General features: G+C 41.2%; 1 protein-coding gene across 1 annotated transcript in view; it reads left to right on the top strand.

Annotated features, from left to right (window-relative positions):
• The window catches only part of LOC132994329 (cadherin-7-like), a 102,034-nt gene that overhangs the window by 46,808 nt on the left and 35,473 nt on the right, over window positions 1–19,753 (top strand). The window contains exon 4 of the mRNA XM_061064609.1: window positions 7,930–8,049. Coding sequence (XP_060920592.1) covers window positions 7,930–8,049 — 120 coding nt within the window. The remainder of the gene's footprint in view (window positions 1–7,929; window positions 8,050–19,753) is intronic.

Genomic DNA, 19,753 nt, shown 5'->3' with positions numbered 1-19,753 from the left:
TTTTAAGTCTGACTAAGCGTAGCGTAATGTGAAGTCTGATGTGCCTTAATTTGCATATTTATCAACTCACATATGCCAGCACAGACCTTAAGGCTCAGAAATGTTGATGAGTGATGCAAAACTGACTCAAGCAAAGTTAAGGTCTGAATCAGGCATGAGGGCCATGGGCATGTTTTCCATAAATTGGGCTCAGAGTTCATATTAGCTGGCACTTACTGGCACCTACTCTGCTGAAAATGTCTCTGAAAAATGTCGGACCCAGACAAATACATTTCTATCCATCCATTAAAAAGAGCAAACCATACGTCCTCAACTTCCTCCAGCTCCTCCTAGGGGGATCTCCAGGCATCCCCAGGCATGCTGGGAGCTACTGCGTAATCATGAGAGAGCAACGACTAATGGATTGGAGACAGAAATGAATATGGGTGTGAGCAGAAAGAAAACAATTATATGACCTATATATATTTATTTTTAGAATACAAACGAAAATGTTGAATATTACCATACATTTCTTTAATTTATGATTTTTTTTTTTTTTTGTAGATACAGGTATTTGGTACAGAAGGAGATGAACATTGCAGGCACTTCACTCCACAGTCTGAATAATAATCCATAAGCAGAATGGGACCTACCAATCAATCCTCTCAGAGTGTTGAAAAGATTAGAAGTAGATTATTGAGTGGACGGTCAGATTGTGAAGTGTCATCATGTTGAGAGAAAAAATCTTGGGAATTAAAGCTGAAAGAGAACAGTGTGAGGGAAGACAGGAAATTCAAAAGTGTCGGTAAGAATGGATGCTCATCGCTAGCTGGCTTGTTGATCTTTTGCCATAGCCTGTAACTGGCAGAATAAGTCGTGGTTCTCAAGTGTTTTGTTGGGTCAGAGCTAGCACATGAGCAATTGTTCATTTGTGAGTGGAAAGTAGGAGCTCTGTTCAGCTAAACAGGGTTTAAGGACCCTTTAGCTTGCAATAACAGATTTTCTGGCCACTTGGGGGCAGCAGAAACAAGCTGTGAACAACAGTGAAATATAGTCTAGTTCGTATATCCAGCAGATATTGGCAGTCTATCGAATCGGACATATGCTGGTTTGATATACCTTCTTTTTTTTAGCTCAGTTTTGGTCCCCACCAGGTCCTTAGATTAATGACAGGGTATTTAGCTGCTAAATGCTCCACCTTGTTCACAGCATTCCCGGGCACGCTGGAAGCTACTGTTTTATCACAAGGGAGCAACGACTCATAATCTGGAGACAGAAACAAGCTGTGAACAACGGCGATGTATAATCTTGTTTGTATGTCCAGTATAGGCAGTTTATAGATTCTGGTGTATGTCGGTCCAATGCTAAATGTGCTATGTTCACCTATGTGCTGACAGTGTCCGTCAGGTAGGAACTTTAAATTTCAGGGTTCCATTAGCATGTTGAATTGGAATCACATTCACGTCCTCAGACCAATAACAACAACGAGAAAGCTCTTCATATCAGCGTCACCTCAGTAGCTCAAACATGCATCGCACCATAGGGATGGAAATGAGTGAAAACAAAGGTGTTTATGGCTTTCATAACCCTCAAAGTCAAAATGAAAATGTTAGCAGGCCTACAGTTGTGGTGGGGCTCGTTCTAAGGGAAGCAGTGCTTTGCTTACTACACAGGCAAAGAGATCTCTGAAGGATTACACAGCTGACTGTCAACGGGGGGTACAGAGCTCAGGCTTAAGGAACCAGGGGATTAGAGTACAAGGGCTAGGAGTCTTGTGTTCAACCCGAGATAAGACAGCAACTCGGCATATCACCCACAGAGGAGGATGCGTCCACACCACGAGCGCCTGGATGCAGGGTCACCCTCGCCACTTTATTTACTCAGCCGCCTCCTGTGAAGGTCTTCATCACGAGCTGAGAAAAAGAACAGCAGAATAGTGCATCGCCTCTCTTTGTAAATATCTGCTCAAAGCAATTATCAATGCAGTAAAGAGCAGGGAAGGGGCCAAGCACCTCTTGTCCTCAATAATTCCTTTATAGATGTCTTTAAATCATTAATGGTCACAGCTCAGCACCGTTGATTAATGGCTTCAATTTAGAGGAAATCATGAATTTAATTAATTAAAGTAATTAGGGGCAGGGCTCGTCCATACACATGGCGACCTTACGGCCCAGGGATCTCTAAAGGCTTTTGTCTTAATCAAGACAGGGATGTCAAATAAAAGACAAGAGAGCTTGAGGACAGTTGGAGGAGTGACAATCTCGTGGCTTGGCTCTTTCCTGCTGCTCAGCGAAGGGCCAAAGGAGCAGTTTGAGGTCTCATTACAAGCATAGAGAATGTAATGTCAACCCAAGGCCACAGCTCTTAAGAATTTACTGCGCGCCAGCTCTATATCCAGCTGTCATTGTTCCTGTCTAATTCATGAGCCCAGATCAAGGATGGGATAGTCATTTCATTCTGGAAATGAAAAAGGTGTTCCGGTTTAGGGAAAGACCATACATGTTATTATTATTCTTTTTATCACAGGCTGTATCATGCTGATTCCTTTTTGCATAGTGGGATTTAAATGTACACCCTAGGGCTTCTTTGTTAGGCATCAGAACCATTGTTATAATCCAAGACTTTTGGTTGAAAAGAGCCTTCGGCGCCTCAGCCCCCAGCCTCTGGAACTCTCTCCCCGCCGAAATCTGCACTGCTGCATCTCTGGTCATTTTTAAAAACCTCCTCAAACACCACCTGTTCACCAAAGCATTCAGCCTCATCTAAAACTCCCCCCAGCTGATCACCCACTTCCTTTCTCCTTCATTTGTTTGTCTACTGTTCCTATCCTTTCTCTTCTCTGCTTGTGTTTTTCTATTCCTCTCTTGTTGTCTCCCATTAAGCGTCCTTGGTTATATAAATCTAAGTTATTATTATTGTTATTATTATTAAGACTACAGACGTAACATTTTTCATCATTCAGTTTTTTGTGTCATTATAGGAAATGCAAGGAATTCATTTTGTGTTAATAACTATGCTCATGGTTTAAGGTGGTTTCCCACCTTGAGAGAAAGTTTCCTTCATCTTTCATCTAAATTTAGATGAAGTATATGACGCCTCAACCTTTATCTATAGATACTAGAAAGGCATTTGGGATCATTTTGACTGTTCATGTATTTTTTGCAAGTAGTTTTAATAATCAAAATAAAATTGAATAAATAAAATCTGTTATATACCTGCAGATACAACTTTGAATTAGGGTTATTTTTTAAAATCTTTGTTAAACAAAATCTAATTCAAACCGTCCTCAATTGAAGATTACAATCACATTTAGAAACATCACAAATATGTATCTTAAGTACAGGTAAGAATTTTCTCAAAAAGAACCTAAAACTGTCAATATTCAAATTCTTAAACAAACTGAACATTAATTGAAGTCATTTTGAAAGCAACGTTTGTCTAAGAAAACAAAAACAAGCTGTAATTTGATAATGGAAAAGCTATGCAAAAATGTGAAATTGCAGTGAATGTATTTGCTTTTAAACTCGTCTCTTCTCTCAGGTGGTTTTTGCCGCTTGGCCCTTAAAAACCAGCAGTTATCAAACCATTTTCAAACAGAATAATCTAGGGGCGCAGGTGGCCTACAGTGGTCAGGTCGTGCACCATGTAATCCTCCAAGCAGGCGGCCCGGGTTCAAATCAGACCTGCAGCTTCTTTCCCGCATGTCATTCATCACTCTCTAACATAGCTGTTATGGCCATTCACAGTAGACACACTGAAATAATGTGTGACATTGACAAAATAACCATGTTGGAGAAAAAAATTCACACAATTAGCAAAAGTCAGGGTCGTTAAGTATAGGTTTATTTTAATATTTTACAAATTATTATTATTATATACCAGTGACCTATCACTCAATTTGACCTCAGTGGTTTTTAATGGCATCCACTGCATGATAAAAGATGTCAGTTGTCTTATAGTTTTTCATATGGTAAGATAAACCTGATGTTCACACTGTCTGAACCATTGACTGTAAAAACGCTAAAAACACAAAGAAAACAGCAGGCAGAAAGAAACTTTGTTAAAAAGTGCTGTAATTCATTTTCTCTGAGCAGCTGAATTGATCTCTAAGCCATAATCCCTTGCTTATCTGAAACAGTGGGGAGCAGGTGTGATTGTGCATGAATATAATCAAGTTAATCAACAGTGGTAGCTTTGAATACTCATGAAGCCAAATTACTGGGCTTGAACCGAACACGGTAATATTTTTAATTTTGTTTTTTTTCATATTCCAAGTTGCAGATTTTGTATCCAATTTGTTCCCCTCTTGTTACATGTAAATATATATTTTATATTTTGTGCATAAAATGGCACTTCATTTAAATAAAAAATGCAACTTTTGTGTTTGTGTTTATACAAAAGTCACATTTGGGGTCATTTTTCTCAAAACAAACAGCTACAACAAATTTGCATTGCAAGTGTGCACTAAGGGACGCTGTTGGTCTCGACAGTCGGAAGCCGCTTGTGTATGCAAGCGGCTGAAGAAGACCTGTCTCCCATTCAGATTAAGCACGCCACATTTATTTTCATTACTGGCAGATGACAGTTGTTCACCCAAGATGCAGGATTGATTAGGAAACCCTGTTTTGTACACAGCTGCAGGGAATAAACACAAAAATGTAAAAGTATGAAGATCGGATCCATCAGGCAAATGAAGATGGACAAATATTGAAGGGACATGGACGGGCCAAATTGAGTAGCAGATGACAGCCTTGTGGAGCAGAAAGAATCCTTCCAAGGTGTCTGTCTTTTTTTACATCCATCTCATGCCGCCTGTATTACATTTCTTTCTGACAATATTGTTAGAACAGGATGTTTTGTTGGACTCTCAGGGCAAATAACCTGTAGAAGAAGCTAAAAAAAAGCGCTTTAAAAGCTGCCAGAGTCCATATTGAATGTAAATTTACAGCCTCGCCCGCTGTGAGAAGTGATTTTAACTATCAACCTGTAATAGAGATTTAGACGTCGCCTGAGCTCTCTTTCATACAGTCATCCTTTGACCTTGGTGTTTTAAACTACCTGTAATATAACCTGTCATGACTAAGAGGTGATGATATAATCTAGGTGTCCTTCTCCCACCAGCATGGTGATAACTTCTCCAGCTTCCCACAGCTTTTTTTTTTTATATATATATATTATATTGTTCACATCCAAGGCCAGAGCCTGTTAATTCTGTTTTACGGCCAGAATGGAGGACTCTAATGTTCAATTTCCATGATCACTTCATTCTGTAAAAGCCTGTAAAATACATCCAATGCTAGAAAGTGAGATTTTTATTAGGATGTTTTCCTCAAAGTAAAATATCACCAACTTGTAATAATGCACTTTCTGTCAGATGCTACAAAACAGGATGGAGTTTAGACAGAATTGTGCTGCTCGACATAAAAGTGAAATATTTAAGTATAAATCAGCTACTCTGGGAGCTTCGAATGAACCGCACTTATTCATTTTCAAGGTTATTAAAACAATGCTGCTGTTGATGATTTAACTGCTGCCAAGTCTCGTAGGCGTCAGCTTTAAGACCAACACTGACGTACAGTCTAACAGCAAAAAAAAAAAAAAAAAAAGCCTGAACCGTAAGGGGTTGTTTGTGATCATTTTCCAATTAAATGTCTTTTCCTCTCCATTATGAAATGGATATAAATTCTTTGATGCAAACTTACTCTGCCAGAAAAAAATGGTCTCCAGTAAATGGTCTCCAGTAAATGGTCTCCAGTTGGAGCAACAAGGCTCATTTACTGGCCTTAATGAATGACCTATTGAAATTGATTGGCACTGATTGTTGCTGATTATGTTTTCTCTGGGAAATCTTCAAACACTTTTCTGCCTTACCTTCCAAGCTACGGCTGTCAGCTCAAGTCACATCAGCGGTTTAATGTACGGAGAAATGCACAAGGAGTTATGCGTGATGTCTGTTTTTTTCCTGCCTTGGAGGAAGCGTGGGAGAGGACAATGCAGAGACAACAGTTGTCAGCTATCAGCACGGTTCAGTGGCAAGTTTGAAAAGAAGTTTCCTTGTAACTTTAAGTTAGGGGTGGGTTAGGGTTAGGGTTATTCAATTCCGGAATTTGAGTAAATAAGGGATCTCTTGATACTAAACCTCGTTTCCTAGCCAAAGTTAAAGGAGCAATATGTCACTCTGACACCTAGTGTTTACAACGGGTACTGCAGTCAAAATTCAAAACATTGGAGAGAGCAGTCTCCGCCCGACTCCTCCTTCCTGGAGTCGATGTGCACGCATGTTGCCATGTCCCGGACACTGAAGCTTCATTATTAAACCAGCTCTGCATCGGCCTATTTTTCACAAGTATCTCCATTTATCTAGCCAACATTAGTTTTACCACGTTTCATCGTCGAGCTCATTAGAAAAATGCCGAGGCTTTTTAGCTAGTTTAGAATCAGATATCTGAACTAGTTCACTTGCCCGCTTTCGTCGCTGTAACACCTGCTGGTTTGCTGTTTGTCTGGCAAAACAAGCGGCGTCCAACGGCCGTGTGGGGGTGTCTTTAAACCGCCTATGTTCTCTGGTCAAGACAAAAAACTAACCATTCCACACCGGAATCTAAACTAAGGAGGAGGACATACTGACTGCTGCATTGTTGAGGAAGAAGCCAGCACTTCATCATGGCATGTTTCTTTAATGTCTGATGATATAGAAAGACATTTTTTTTTCATTTATTTCAATAGATATCTTACAGATTGGAGCTTTACGGTGTTAACTAAGATGATTCAAGTGTGTTTTTCTCTTCTGCTACACGGTATGGATTGCAGGTTCAGTTTGTGTGTTTTAACAGAAAACTTGCAGTGTGTTTTTTTTTTTTTTTGTTTAATTTTCTCTGCCTTGCATTGTGTACTAGCGCAACATTTTGACGGAGCATCCCTAGCAAACAACTCTTTAAATGTTTGTGCAACAAAAACCACTATCCTGCCTCTCGCCTTCAGACATCATTTTGTTTTCATAGCTACATTTTTCCTTCTGTAGATCAACAGCCTCAGAAGCAGCTCGTGCAACCTAAAACAGCAACTTTATGGGTTACCATCTGTGCATGTTAACACAGATTTTAAGGGGAAATGAAAAAGTACGAGTATTCAAAAAGAGGAAGCAAGAAATGTTTTCCCACACTCTGTCTTTCTCTTCATATTCTGTGCTGTAAAAAGCTTTGAACTAATTCATTCAGATTAATTAGTGCACATATTAAGATACACTGCCCATTGGTATAGCAAGAGGACAAATTTAAAGCATTTGACTTTTCTGAAACAAAAAAAAAGAAAAAACGTCTCAGTTCTAATATCCGGACTGAGACACTCACAAGTTTAGATTTGTCTTTTCTGGTGTTGGAGTGCCTCTTCAACAGAGCACAGATTGGTTTCAGAACCCATTTGGCTGCTGAATTTGAATCAACAGATTGAAGTTAGCAGAAAAGATGCCTCTTGATCTGCAGGAGGAAAAGATAGAAACAATGGCAATGAAATGATCTCAAAAGGCAGGGTGTTAATCCTGCTGCAGCATTCCTGCAAACGATGGCAACGACTGAACGTGTTTTTTTTTGGTTTAGCCGTGTTTGAGGCCTTGAGCTAGTACACAGCACGTGTCGGATCTGGAAATGCTGCTGAAGGTTTCTACAAAAAAAAAACTGCTTTAACACTGAATTTTTGTAAAAAAAAAAGAAACACAAAACAAGAGTTAACAGGGGTGCAAACAAAGGACGGCGGTGTGATTTTAATGATGAATGAGATTATTTACCGCCTCAGATGTCACATTTTCATCGCTTTCTTCCATTTTTTCCCCTTCAAGTTGAATTGGTCACACGTTCCGTTAGCATGACGATAATTTCCACATTTAGCTCTGTTTGGCTCGGCTTCAGGATGCATGCGGTCTTGGAAACTAATGAAGGCCTTGTCTGCCCACAGGAACCACGGTAGTGCAAGTGGCAGCCACAGATGCAGATGACCCGACATATGGGAACAGTGCCAGAGTGATCTACAGCATCATCCACGGACAGCCGTACTTCTCAGTGGAGCCCAAGACAGGTGAGTACGACGTCTGTGAAAGTGGAGGTGACCATTGTTCAGATATGGCCACAGTGTGTCAAAATAAGACCCCAGAAAAACATTAAGTAAGCCCCCCACCATGAAAAAACTGATGAGCTGCTGCAAGTTGGAGCATTTTTAAATTTAATTTGAAAGCTATTTTACATTTCTTTGTTTTTGATATCATATAAAAAGTTATTAGAATTTGTCAAATCACTGGGGACCCCGATCACCAAAATCTGTCTTATTATGTAATATGTGTCGTAAGCATTGCATAAAATATTAGCAGACACGTTTAACCAATTTTGTCATGTAAGTATTTAGTAAAATGTCCTGAAGTGCATCTTGATTCAGGCTTGGTTATGTGTGGATATTTATTTATTTCATTGAGTCTTTCATTGAAAGTCTCATGGCAGCTTTTCATCCAGCCATCTTTACAAAATCTCACCAAATGGAATTCACGGTAAAATGAGTTGCTGTCCTCCAAGCGGGCAGCCCGGGCTGGAATCCGACCTCAGGCTCCTTTCCTGCATGTCATTCCTCACTCTCTCCCCAATTGTTGACTCTACCCCTGACTGTCCTGTCTCTAATAAAGGCATACAAATTACCCAAAAATCAATCTTTAAAAAAAAACGAGTTGGGGGGTTTTAGCTAGGTTTCTATGTCTTTGTATTTTCACTTATTCAGGCCAAACTTCCAAAGGCTTAATGAAAATGAAAGGTGTCTTTGACGTTCAAACCATCCCACTCAAAGACTTCATGTTGAGCTTCTGAGTTATCCAGCTTTAGAGATGACACCTTGTAATAATTAAACACTTTTTAGTAACACACTTTAATGTGAAACATATCTCACAAGTGCTACAGAAGTTAAAAAACATGATCATACATTTGAAGTGTGCGGGAAGGCAGAAATAATCAGAAAATCAGGAAACAGTGTTAATAACCACCAGGCCCCATTTCAGTAGTGGAAAAAAAGTGTTAAGTTTAAATAATGAAGTTTTAAATAATGAAAACATCTCTGCCGTTGGATGCCATGGGAGTGTCCGTTGAGCAGTAACCACGCCTACTCGAGCGATAGACACGCCTCTCTCAACTGTCGAAAACTGCTGACAGTGGAGGGTTCATATGGCCTTCCTATTGGACCGTTCCATCCCTGCATGTTTGAGCACCCAGAGCCAGAACCTGAGGACTCGGAACTCCGTGAAAACAGGCCGAGCTCTCTGGCGTCCATGAAAGATACACCTGCAGAATTGGAGGCATAGCAATTTGTTGGCCCCGCTCTCCAACAGTCTAAGGGTCTGTGTCCACCTGGTGTTTTTTTTTTTTATGGTTCCCAATGAGGAGAGAACGTTTGCAGCTGCAGGTCGCCGCCCCCGGAGATTAGAAACAGCGTCCTTTATCCGAGAGATTCTAGTTGAAGATCTTTCAACTTCTCAGAAGGGCGCTGACGTCACCGGCGTACTTTCTGTCTCTTTTCTGTCTGAAAGGAGCCATTATAGCATGGCCGTCATCACTACTGCTCATCATCCAGACAAAGGAGAATGGTAAACATCCTCCGTTAGATGCTCTTAAAGAAGGGGGGGGGGGGATATCTGAACTATAAAACATACAGTAAAAAGGAACGGAGCAGCGTCGGTTATACAGCAGCCATTGTCAAGAGACTCATGTAATAGCGACGTAATAATAAAGTACGTGCAACGGTTTTACTCAAAGCACAGTGCTTCATCTGCCCGGGAGATCGCCATGTGGACACGCCTTAAATCCTTCAGATTCAGTCAGATGTGCCTCTCAGTCATGACATGTTTCGAGCTATAGTGAGTTTTTAGTCATATATTTCAGATTTTGCTTTACACAGAAATTAAGAAACAAAAAGCAGCAATTTAACACGCCCCTTGAATCATTCACAAACAATGTTTAGAAAAATACATTTTCTATAACCAAGATGTGAAACAGGACATCAATGAATTGAGAGTTGTCCTTCCTTTACTCAGACAAAACAACGGCACATTGTAAGAATAAAACTCTTGTGCATATCAAGCTGTCTGGTACAACTGAGCACTGGAAATTACACATACTTTAATTAAGATCTCTATAATGATGTATTTAAAACCAACTCTGAACATTACACATCATGAGACTACCAGTTGGATACATTGTATTAGCTGTAACAGGTGCCGCTTAATGAAGTGGCTGCTGATTGACTCCCTCGAGTCAGTCGCTTTAAGAACATGATAATTATGTGAGCTGACTGAGAGCCAGAGGAAGGCGAGAGAACAAGTTAACAAACATGTCTACCCGTGAGCGTGTGCTATTTTAATGTAACAATTGAAATGTTTGTCGGTGAAAAGATCCAATATGATGTAACAGTAGCTCATATAGTACCTTATAAATAAATCTAGGTTTTTTTTACCACTACATTTAGAGAGCAGTGCTTTTTAATTTATTGCAATAAATTCAAACTTTTTTGATGTGTTGACGTTTATTTTGCTGTAATGATAAGATTGCAATTTATCGTGTAGCCCTAAGCTAAAGTTTGCTAAGTAGGACTATACAGTATGTGCAAAAGAAACCTTAGTGTATTAAACTCAGCATGGGGTGTTATTTTACTGCTTACAAATTCAACTTTTCATTAGCTTGTATTATTCTCCATTTCAAAATGCAACAGTATTTTCTGTACTAGAAAAAAAAAAAAAACCTGGACTTAAACACTTTGAAGCTGATGATGACGTTTTCATTTTGCTATCAACAAATTACGGCACTGTTTAAAGAACGAAGCAGAAAACCAAATTCTATTACTTATCATCACTCAGGGCTGCGAAGATAACAGCATATTGGAGAAGAGTTTAAAAAAAGCCTGAGCAAAAAAAGGGCCTCAAATAAACTGCGAGATAAGATGCGAGGTAGTTTGTTGACTTGTGGGGCGTTTTATCCTGAGAAGTGCAGCGGCAGCCCCTCGCTACATCTTCATAGCCGGCTCATTAGACACTGCCCTGCCGAGGCTCGGCTACTTCATGCAAAGCACTCTTGCAAGAAAAGAGAAAAATATGGGCTATCCCATAATATTAGGCTTCATCCCCCTGCTTCGGGAGCAACACATACACACATGCTGGTGTTTTATGAATGTAGTTTTAATTCATGAACTGGTGGGAGCCACTGCAATGCAGGGATTTATGTCGTTTATTTTTCACAGTCAGGCAGACAGAACTAAGAGGAATGCTCAAGGACAACAAAAAACTCTACTGTGACCTGTTAGGTTCTCTGTAAACATTCAATAAGCCTAACCAGCGGAAGAAAATGGAGTATTCAAGAAAAATGAATGCACATGGCAAGAAAGGAAATGACTTCTCACTGTGCAGGCATTATGGATGTGCTGTTGGAGGAGGAAAAGATGTAGTGAGCATCAAAACTCCAGCACACTAAGCTGTGGAGTCTGCACACTATCACAGCATTTCTGTGTTGTTTTTCACTTTCTAGAGACATTGAGCTAATGAAGCCTCCTGCTGCAGCTTTCATTAGGGAACATTTCCATGTTTCCATGTTTGGGGGTGAACATTTACATGTTTCATCCACCCTAAATGAAAAGGTTCCTCGTGGATACTCTTTAAGCTCCGACAGTTCCTCTGGGACGTCTGCGAGGCTGTAAATCTTTGATTTTCTCGGAAGCTGAAACTTCTGTGGGCTAATTAATGAGTTAAAATGCTGCAATCACCTTCCCTAAGATGAGTTTGGGCGGGAACTTGGGAATTTGTGCGCCAGTGTTTTTCTCAGTTCCTTTTTTCTTTTTCTCGGGGAATTTCATTCAGCTCATGACCAAGCACCTGAACCTCTAAGGATGTTGGGTAATTTTTTGTCAACATTTGGGCCACATAGAAGCTTGCACTTTTAGTCCATGTAAAGCTCGAGACAGTCCACCGAATCTATGGCTATTTATACTCGTGGTTGCATCTGAAAAACAATTAGCACAATGTATTTTTCAGCATATAGAGCAGCATCTACAACAGCCAATAGCGTTGAGTGTGAAAATCCAACTACAAACACAGTCACAGTCTGCTTGTAGGCCCTCCTCATCTTGGTGAGACATCAAACTTAAAGCAAGTGTTTCATCGAAAGCAACATTTTCACTTTTATTTTCTTTCAGATATCATAATGAATACTTAGAAACGTCCCTTTTTTTTTGTCTTTGCTGGGCTGGTAAAGGCGATAAAGAATGCATGAAATGTAGTGAAGTGTAGGCTGGTTTATTAATCTGTCAAACAGTGGCACACACCCTCAGACACACACACAAACCCTCAGACACACACACCGAAATGTGCACTCAGATAGAGCCCTTGGGCCCCGGCCAGCTCCCCAGCTCTCCGCTTCCCATCGCTGCCCGACCACGCCTGATTATACTTGGCTCTGTTTCCGCCCACGTAGAAGGTGATTGGATCTCATGGTTATGAGATGCAATATCGGAGTCAGAATTGAAGCGCTCGGACGGCTGTCGGAGAGGTGTGACTCCACGTGGGACTCGATGCAGGGAAGCATGAAGACATGTTCTCTTGTTTGACAGGGCTAACCTTAATAACAACCCGGTGTAAAACAACGGCTTACAGGGCAGTAACTTGTGCGTCGAGGGGAGAACCTGCAGGGCTTTATAGCAGCATCGTTACTGCTGTGAATCCTCTCTTGGTTTGAAGCTGGCTTTTGATAGATTCCTTTTCCCCTCTATACGGCTCCCTTAAAAAGTACGAGGCACAACTGTAATTGGGAGAAATATTAGGAAGTGCTCACACCGTTACCTTCATCTTCATCTTAATTTAGTCGCCTTTCAAGAAGAACTACCTTTGGGAAATAAAAATTGATACCACTAAAAATGCTCCGCTGGTTTTCTTAGAGAAAAATCCTGTGTTGTCATCAACTTTGAAACTGTAGCACCTTTTACAAACTTGCCACCTTTTGTTTTTTAGTTGTCTATTTGCTTTTTGTTTATTTGACATCTTAAGAATAAACTGTTCCAGCCATGTTATCCTCATAACTTTGAAACTTTGGGGGATTCATTGCCACATGATACGTCCTAATTTCTGCTACTTTCTATTCGAAGATAAATTAAAATTCCGGTCATGAATCACTTAAAGGGTGGCTCATTTATCATGTCGTGCCCGGCAGAGATTTCCAAAATGGGACTGATAGAAATCTGACCACCTGCCTCTGGCTGTTCAATGATCTTTTTAACAAAGTTTGAAAGAACAACTGAACACATCGATGAGTCTCAAGTGAGACTTCATGACACCCATACCAATTAGAGCGAGAGCGGACTTCTCCTTCAGTGGTGTTCAAACAGCAGTCTGCCCCATAAAGTCCACATTACTCTCATATTTTCTTAGTCCCATTCCGTTCAGCGCACTAGAGCTCATTTATTCCCTTCCTCGGTTGATGACCTGTTTTTCATTAAGCTGAGTAGACTTTTTAAATCCAATTGTTGATATTTCAAAAGCTTTACAGTGTTTGAGTACTTACTGTAAGTGGCCTGTGTTCACTTACAGTAGATTGTGATGCTAACCACAGTTAATTCCTGCTCTATGCCATACTTTACACTGCAGTAGCAGTCATCACGATGGATGAGATTTGATGCAGAGACACTGTTCAAATGTCAGCCTTCCTTCTTTCTGTTTGGTGTAGAGCTGTCAGTGTCTTTAAAGCGTATCATTGAATCCTCAGATCTTAAGAGTGAGATGTGCATGCAGACATTTGTTAGCATCTTGACACCATTTTACTTTTCTCAGATTTTCCATCACAGATGAATGTGGTAAGCTTTGTTGAAGTCTTTTGTTAAAACGTGTCAGTCACATCGTAAACATTGTTCAATGTCTGCATTGCAGTTAACCTTCGACATTTTGAGTTGAAATCTTCCTAAATCGAACAGGAGTGGTGGGGCGGGGTGGCCCAGGAGGCGGTACGTGACGTCTGAAGAACGAGGCGGAAGCAACAGAGTCCACTATAGGATGCTATAATGAAAATGTTTGCCTTCCTACCTGTTGTACCTGTTCCTCCACATGCTCACAATATCAACTAAAGAGCAGAGAAGATCACACATCATGAAGCAGTTACGCTAGCATACACTCTTTATCACCGAGCGCCGCCCACAGGATAATTGTCGTCCACCCCTCCCGCTTGCTTGCGGAATCTTCCTGAATATTACCTTCTTCCTTCTCACATCAGCATGCGGAACATTTACCAGGGAGCTGGCAGGAGAAAGTCCGGGTAAAGTTTGAGTGAAAAATTAAACTGGTGGGGGCGCTGTTGGCCTCGTAAAGTTGGTTTACGCACCCAAAAAAAACTGAGTTGAATCCGAACTGTGGCTCCATTCCCACATGTCATTCCCCACTCTATCCACTATCCTGTCTCTCCAATAAAGACACAAAATCCTAAAAATAGTTGACCAAGTGTTTAGTTTCAAAGTAAAGCCTATTCCTATATATATTCAAGCTGTATTCTTTCTAATGGCAATCAAAAAGACTCTCCGGATTGGAGAAATCATTCTGATAGTTTGAGACCAGAAACGACAATGAGCCAATTTATCAGTGGATTTATTACCAAATTAAGATTCTCTTTAAGATTTGGTGGAGTGATTGACACGTGTTGCAACAGGGGCAGCTTTTAGCAAATGAATTGTAGTTTTGGGGTTTATAAAACCAGCGGGAGGAACACTGAACAAGTCAGCCAGGTGTTGTGAACACAAATATACCTGCTCATTATTGCAACCGTAATCATCCTCGAATTTAACTCACCCAAAAAAGAGCTGGAGCGCAGACTTCTTGGATAATCTGTTTCTACAATTAACTATACAGAAAGCCATATGTCCTAAATTTGCATGACAAATACTCCAAAAGGCACCAACACACGGCTGAGATGTGAAGTTCAGTGATGCGAAGGAAACAAACGCTTTTGGCACTCAAGTGATTCATTCCCCGACTGTTGTCATGAAAGGGGAAATTTAGAGACCAAAAACACTTTTTTTTTTTGTATCTGTCTTTAAACATGTTTCATTCTGCTGGATAGTTGGGCATTTTAAAATGGTTCTTTATGGGGATGGACTATCAGTCTTTGTACACTACCTCTTTGGCTTTATTTTTCAGCCCAGGAAGTGTATCAGACCTTAAAACTACTGAAGGAAAACTATTTAATTGACCACTGTCGGGACAGGTTTTGTGTTATCATTTCTTTCTTTAAAGCACTGTAATTGAAGGCATAAAACAAACATTTTTCATGTTAAGTTAAACGTTTACTCGCTTCGCCTGCATTCTCCCTGACTCCTCTAGGACTTATGAATTACCCATCAAATATCTAGCAGGGTTGACTCTTTCACTAGGCTATTGCTTGCAGTCTCCTACATGTCTTCGTCTGTCTTTCTCTTGAACGGTAGTTGCTGTTACAAAGATTTGTACATCTTTTTTTTATCTGTTAATTATTAATAGGCATTGCTATATAATATTCCCTCAAGTGATACCTCTCGCATCAGGTAAAACTTGTCAATCACATTCACACACTGAGATTTGATCAATTATTGTCCCACTGCCAAAGAATACAACAGGATTATTGATTAATAAATATTCTAATGTACTGTGCTCCCCCGGCCCTGTGGAGTAAGAGAGAGAGAGAGAGAGAGAGAACACAAACAGTTGAGACAGAGCGGATGCGAAGTAGAGATACTTTGAAGCAAGAGGAGCAAGGGCAGGAAAAGGTTTTTTATCTATGCTCCAGTTTGTCAATGCTTTTGCGCCTATGCTGATGTGCGCCTCACGTCCACACCAATGCCATGTTAGCCTGTGTGGGTTGCTGCGCGCGTGGCACCAATTGGCTGTTCATGTGTATGAATCTGAGATCACCACATAATCCAATATATCTGAGAGGAAGTGCAGGTCACAGGTCACTGACAAATAGGCTGAAAATCGTCCGGTTCCAGTGACCACCTGATCAAAATGTTATTATCTCATTATTTATTCATTATAAAAGACATTATTTTTCTTGAAATAGTTTTTCTGAGGTAAACAGGGGGTCTACTTTTTCTAATCTCTTGGGTATGGGACCATATTATGTGACCTGTTAGTTTTTAACATATAATCAATACCATGTATCTTAAAGACTACACTCAGGGGGTGAGACACTGGCCTTAAGACAGCAGCCCAGGATTGAGTGTTGTGGGATGAGCGTTGCGCTTCTGTCTTTGCAAGTTACTAATTAGTCCCATTTGCAGCACACGCCTGGGCCATTGCAGAGGGTGACTTTGACAAAGTACCGGGGCTGAAATACACTCTAAGCTCCACACTGCAATACTGCACCAGCGATTAAGTGGCAGAGGGCTAATGGTCAGGGGGGGGGGAGGAGGATGTGTGCGACCCAGTGTTAGGTGGGTAGCATCCTTGCTCTTTTTCGCTTAACAAGTCTCTTTCCTCTGGTTCTTAATCCCAAATTGAATCTACAAGGTGCCCTTGGGAGAAGTACTTAATCCTGAATAGCTCCACTAACTTACAAGCAACGCATAATGTCGGCAAAATACATAAGTTGCTGCACCTAAAGCTGCTCCGTTAAGACAGTATTTTGTAATTTATATTGATTGATAGCTTGTAGTTTAGTTTGAAGGTGAAGCTGAATTGGTAGCGCTGTCGAGGACTGCGCTCTAATTGATGGCAGGCTCAAGGAGGTTTGAACAGCTGCCTCCAGCTCCATACACCTTGGCGATATTGCAAGTCCTTTAGAGACAATTATCCACACACATTAGCACTGCTAAGCATGCATGCAAGCTCGCAAACCTCAATGGCTGGAATAACAAGAGAAGAATTTAGTTAGTAGAACATGCCAGGTGCCTGAATGAGAGGATTAATTACATTCTGGAGGGGGTATTTAAGATGTGACACGGCTTGCCTCTCAAAGCGACACAACTATGACATCTGAATATGACAGGTACCCGGATGAGAGGAGGAGGGGAGAGCAGAGGTCTGTCTCTTCTCAGCCTGAGAATCTAATTAAACAGAATGCGACTCAAATAAAGAGAAAGGCCACATCCAATCATTATGTAATCCGGAGCCGCTCTGAGGTCAGGAGGTGACAGGTTTCCTGTGATCAGTATGTAATTAAGATATTAGCACAGCCCTTCTTCTTTTCTTTTTTTTTAAATCTGAGTACGCTTTTCTCGACCCTCTTTTGTCGTTGTAGCTCTGTGCCAGATTGTAGTTGTGGTGACGGCACTAAATCGAGAACATTACAGCTGAAGGCGAGATATAAATCCGGCTGCCAGAATGGGAGAGGCAATTTTTCAATTCTAATCACAAACGCACACACCTGGAGTGTGCACAGATGAGCACACTTGCTTTGAGGGAAACACTACAAATGAATGGAAACCATGTTGTGTAACATTATGTTTGACATAATGACGTGTTCTTACAACACTTGGGTCTTTTGTTCTGTCGTATCATGTGGCGCCTTCACAGCCCCTGGGTAAGCATAGTGACCTGTGATCAGAGCATGATGCGTGAATGTCACTTAGTAATACACTTCCTAGGTTGGAGGTTTTATTCCCTGTTTGTATGGCCTGTTTTTTTTTGTGTGTTATGGGATCTTTTTTCCTTGTAAGTGGAGCGCCCGAGGGTCTGGCAAATCACATCGTGAACCCTTCATGTTTAAGTGTTCATCACCTTCATCAGTACCTCTCATAGCTGCACGCAGAGCCAGAGGCTGCCTCGCAAAGTCTGCACTTTTTATTTCCTCTTCCCAAGACAAATGTCAAGTATCTGGGTTTTAGCAGGGAGCGTGGCCCACCCGTCTGCCGCCAGTGGTGTGGAGACAGCTAGATAAATGCATGGCTACAATGCGTCTGGCTTGCACCGGAGGCAAGGAGTCACGGCGCAATGCGAGGCCGTGCCGTGATAGCGACAGAAGGATTTTAATCATCGCCTCTCCCCAGGAATGACACCAGCGCCGCACGGGGTAACAGAGATAGAGAGAGCGGGGGGGGGGGGGAGGCTGGCACCCAGCAGACAAACAACAGACTTGCAACATCGCCGTGTGGATTAGCAGCGTAGCTCTGCAAGAAGTATGTGTGCTTCTGGCCAGGCGGGAGGAGAAACATGTCAGGTTTTTTTTTTTTAAAGAGAGCTGGAATCAGGATTCATTGCATCATTAACCACAGCCAATATCTCTCAGGCTCCAACACGCCAGGCTGATATTAAATAAGTACATCAATTGTGTTTGAAGCCTATCTATGGTTCAGTGTGAGCATTCATTTGTTTCACTGCTGGCTGCACAAACCTTGCATCTTTTTTCCTGCTTTATCTCACCTTTTAGGAGTCATCTGCTGTCATCTGCTGCTGTTATTATAATCCAACCATTATCCAGCTCAGCCTCACTTCCTGAATGTTTAAAGACACCTCTTTCAAGTCTAGACATGCTTGCTTTGTCCCTGTGGTGAAGTTGTAGTAGAAAACAGAAAAGTTTGTTTCTGTTTGCGTCTCGCTTGTACTAAGGGAGCCTCGCTGGATTGAAGGTTTTGAAGTAACCTTTCAGATGCAACTCAGTAAACAGGGTTCACAGGTGTCACCGCAGCAAGCTCCCGAGCAGTGGTGGTGCTCTTTAATTGGCTACGAGGTTACACTGCTGAAGAAGCAACAGAGAAGTGATGAATGGGTGGAGGGAGGATGGATGTAAGGGAAGCAGATGGGTGAATATCCACATTGCAGAGATGGATGCCTAAATTCTCTTCATAAAAGCATTAAGCTAAAAAAAACAAAAAAAAAAACAGATGACATGTTTTGACTTTGTCGTTGAAGCTTAAGCGGAGGAGAGAAAGGCAGACGTGTTTTCCTCCCCCAGCGCTGTGTGACATCTCGCTGTTCATTATTTGATGCAGCACTGAAATGACATGTTTTGTAGAGCAACAGGCAAAGATTATTGCTTTATTGACCACAGTCATCCCACTGTAAGCCCACTGGCAGCATCTTTGGAGAACAGAAGCGGACAGCTCACTATAATTTAGCTAACCGAGCCCTTTAGTTAGAGCAGCCAATAACAGTTTTCAGCTGCGGGGACTGTAATGACATTAACAAAGGATGGCAGGGCTAGAAAATTAAACACTTAATGGAATTGTTTATTTTCAAGTACAGCTGCAGCAGCGGTCAAACAGCATCTTCATTTTTCTCTTTTGACCCACTTTTCTTGATTTGTTTGTCCTTCCTGCTTTGTTCCTGGATTGAGCTTAATTGCTAGTCCTAGTGTGTGTTTGTGTGAGTGAGTGAGTGTGTGTGTGTGTGTGTGTGTGTGTGTGTGTGTATGTGTGTGTGTGTATGTGTGTGTGCACTTGCATTCCTATCCAACAGAGGACTTTAGTGTCGTTGCTCATTCATCAACATGGGACCAGTCACCCAACAAGTGACATATTTAAGGCCTCTTCTTGGCCATGCCTTAAATTAATCCATGATTCCGCCAAAACCACTTAGGTGATTTTTTTTTATTTTTATGTTTGCCAGGAGGGCACCTGCAGGTGTCTGTGAGAGAGACTGTGTGTGTGGTGCACCCATAGACTATGCAGTATATGGACAACGCGCCTCAGTCTACTCCTGTTGAACAAAGTTGAAGCCAAAATGCTCCCTTAATGATAAAACAACATGTAGCCACAGAAATACAGAGTCCTTTTCTTGGGTCCGTTTAAAGCAGTTTAAGAAGTGTAATGA

This window comes from Labrus mixtus, chromosome 19 (genome assembly GCF_963584025.1).
Source record: "Labrus mixtus chromosome 19, fLabMix1.1, whole genome shotgun sequence".
In the NCBI taxonomy this organism is placed as follows: Eukaryota; Metazoa; Chordata; class Actinopteri; order Labriformes; family Labridae; genus Labrus; species Labrus mixtus.
This window is presented reverse-complemented; position numbering and strand designations above follow the sequence as displayed.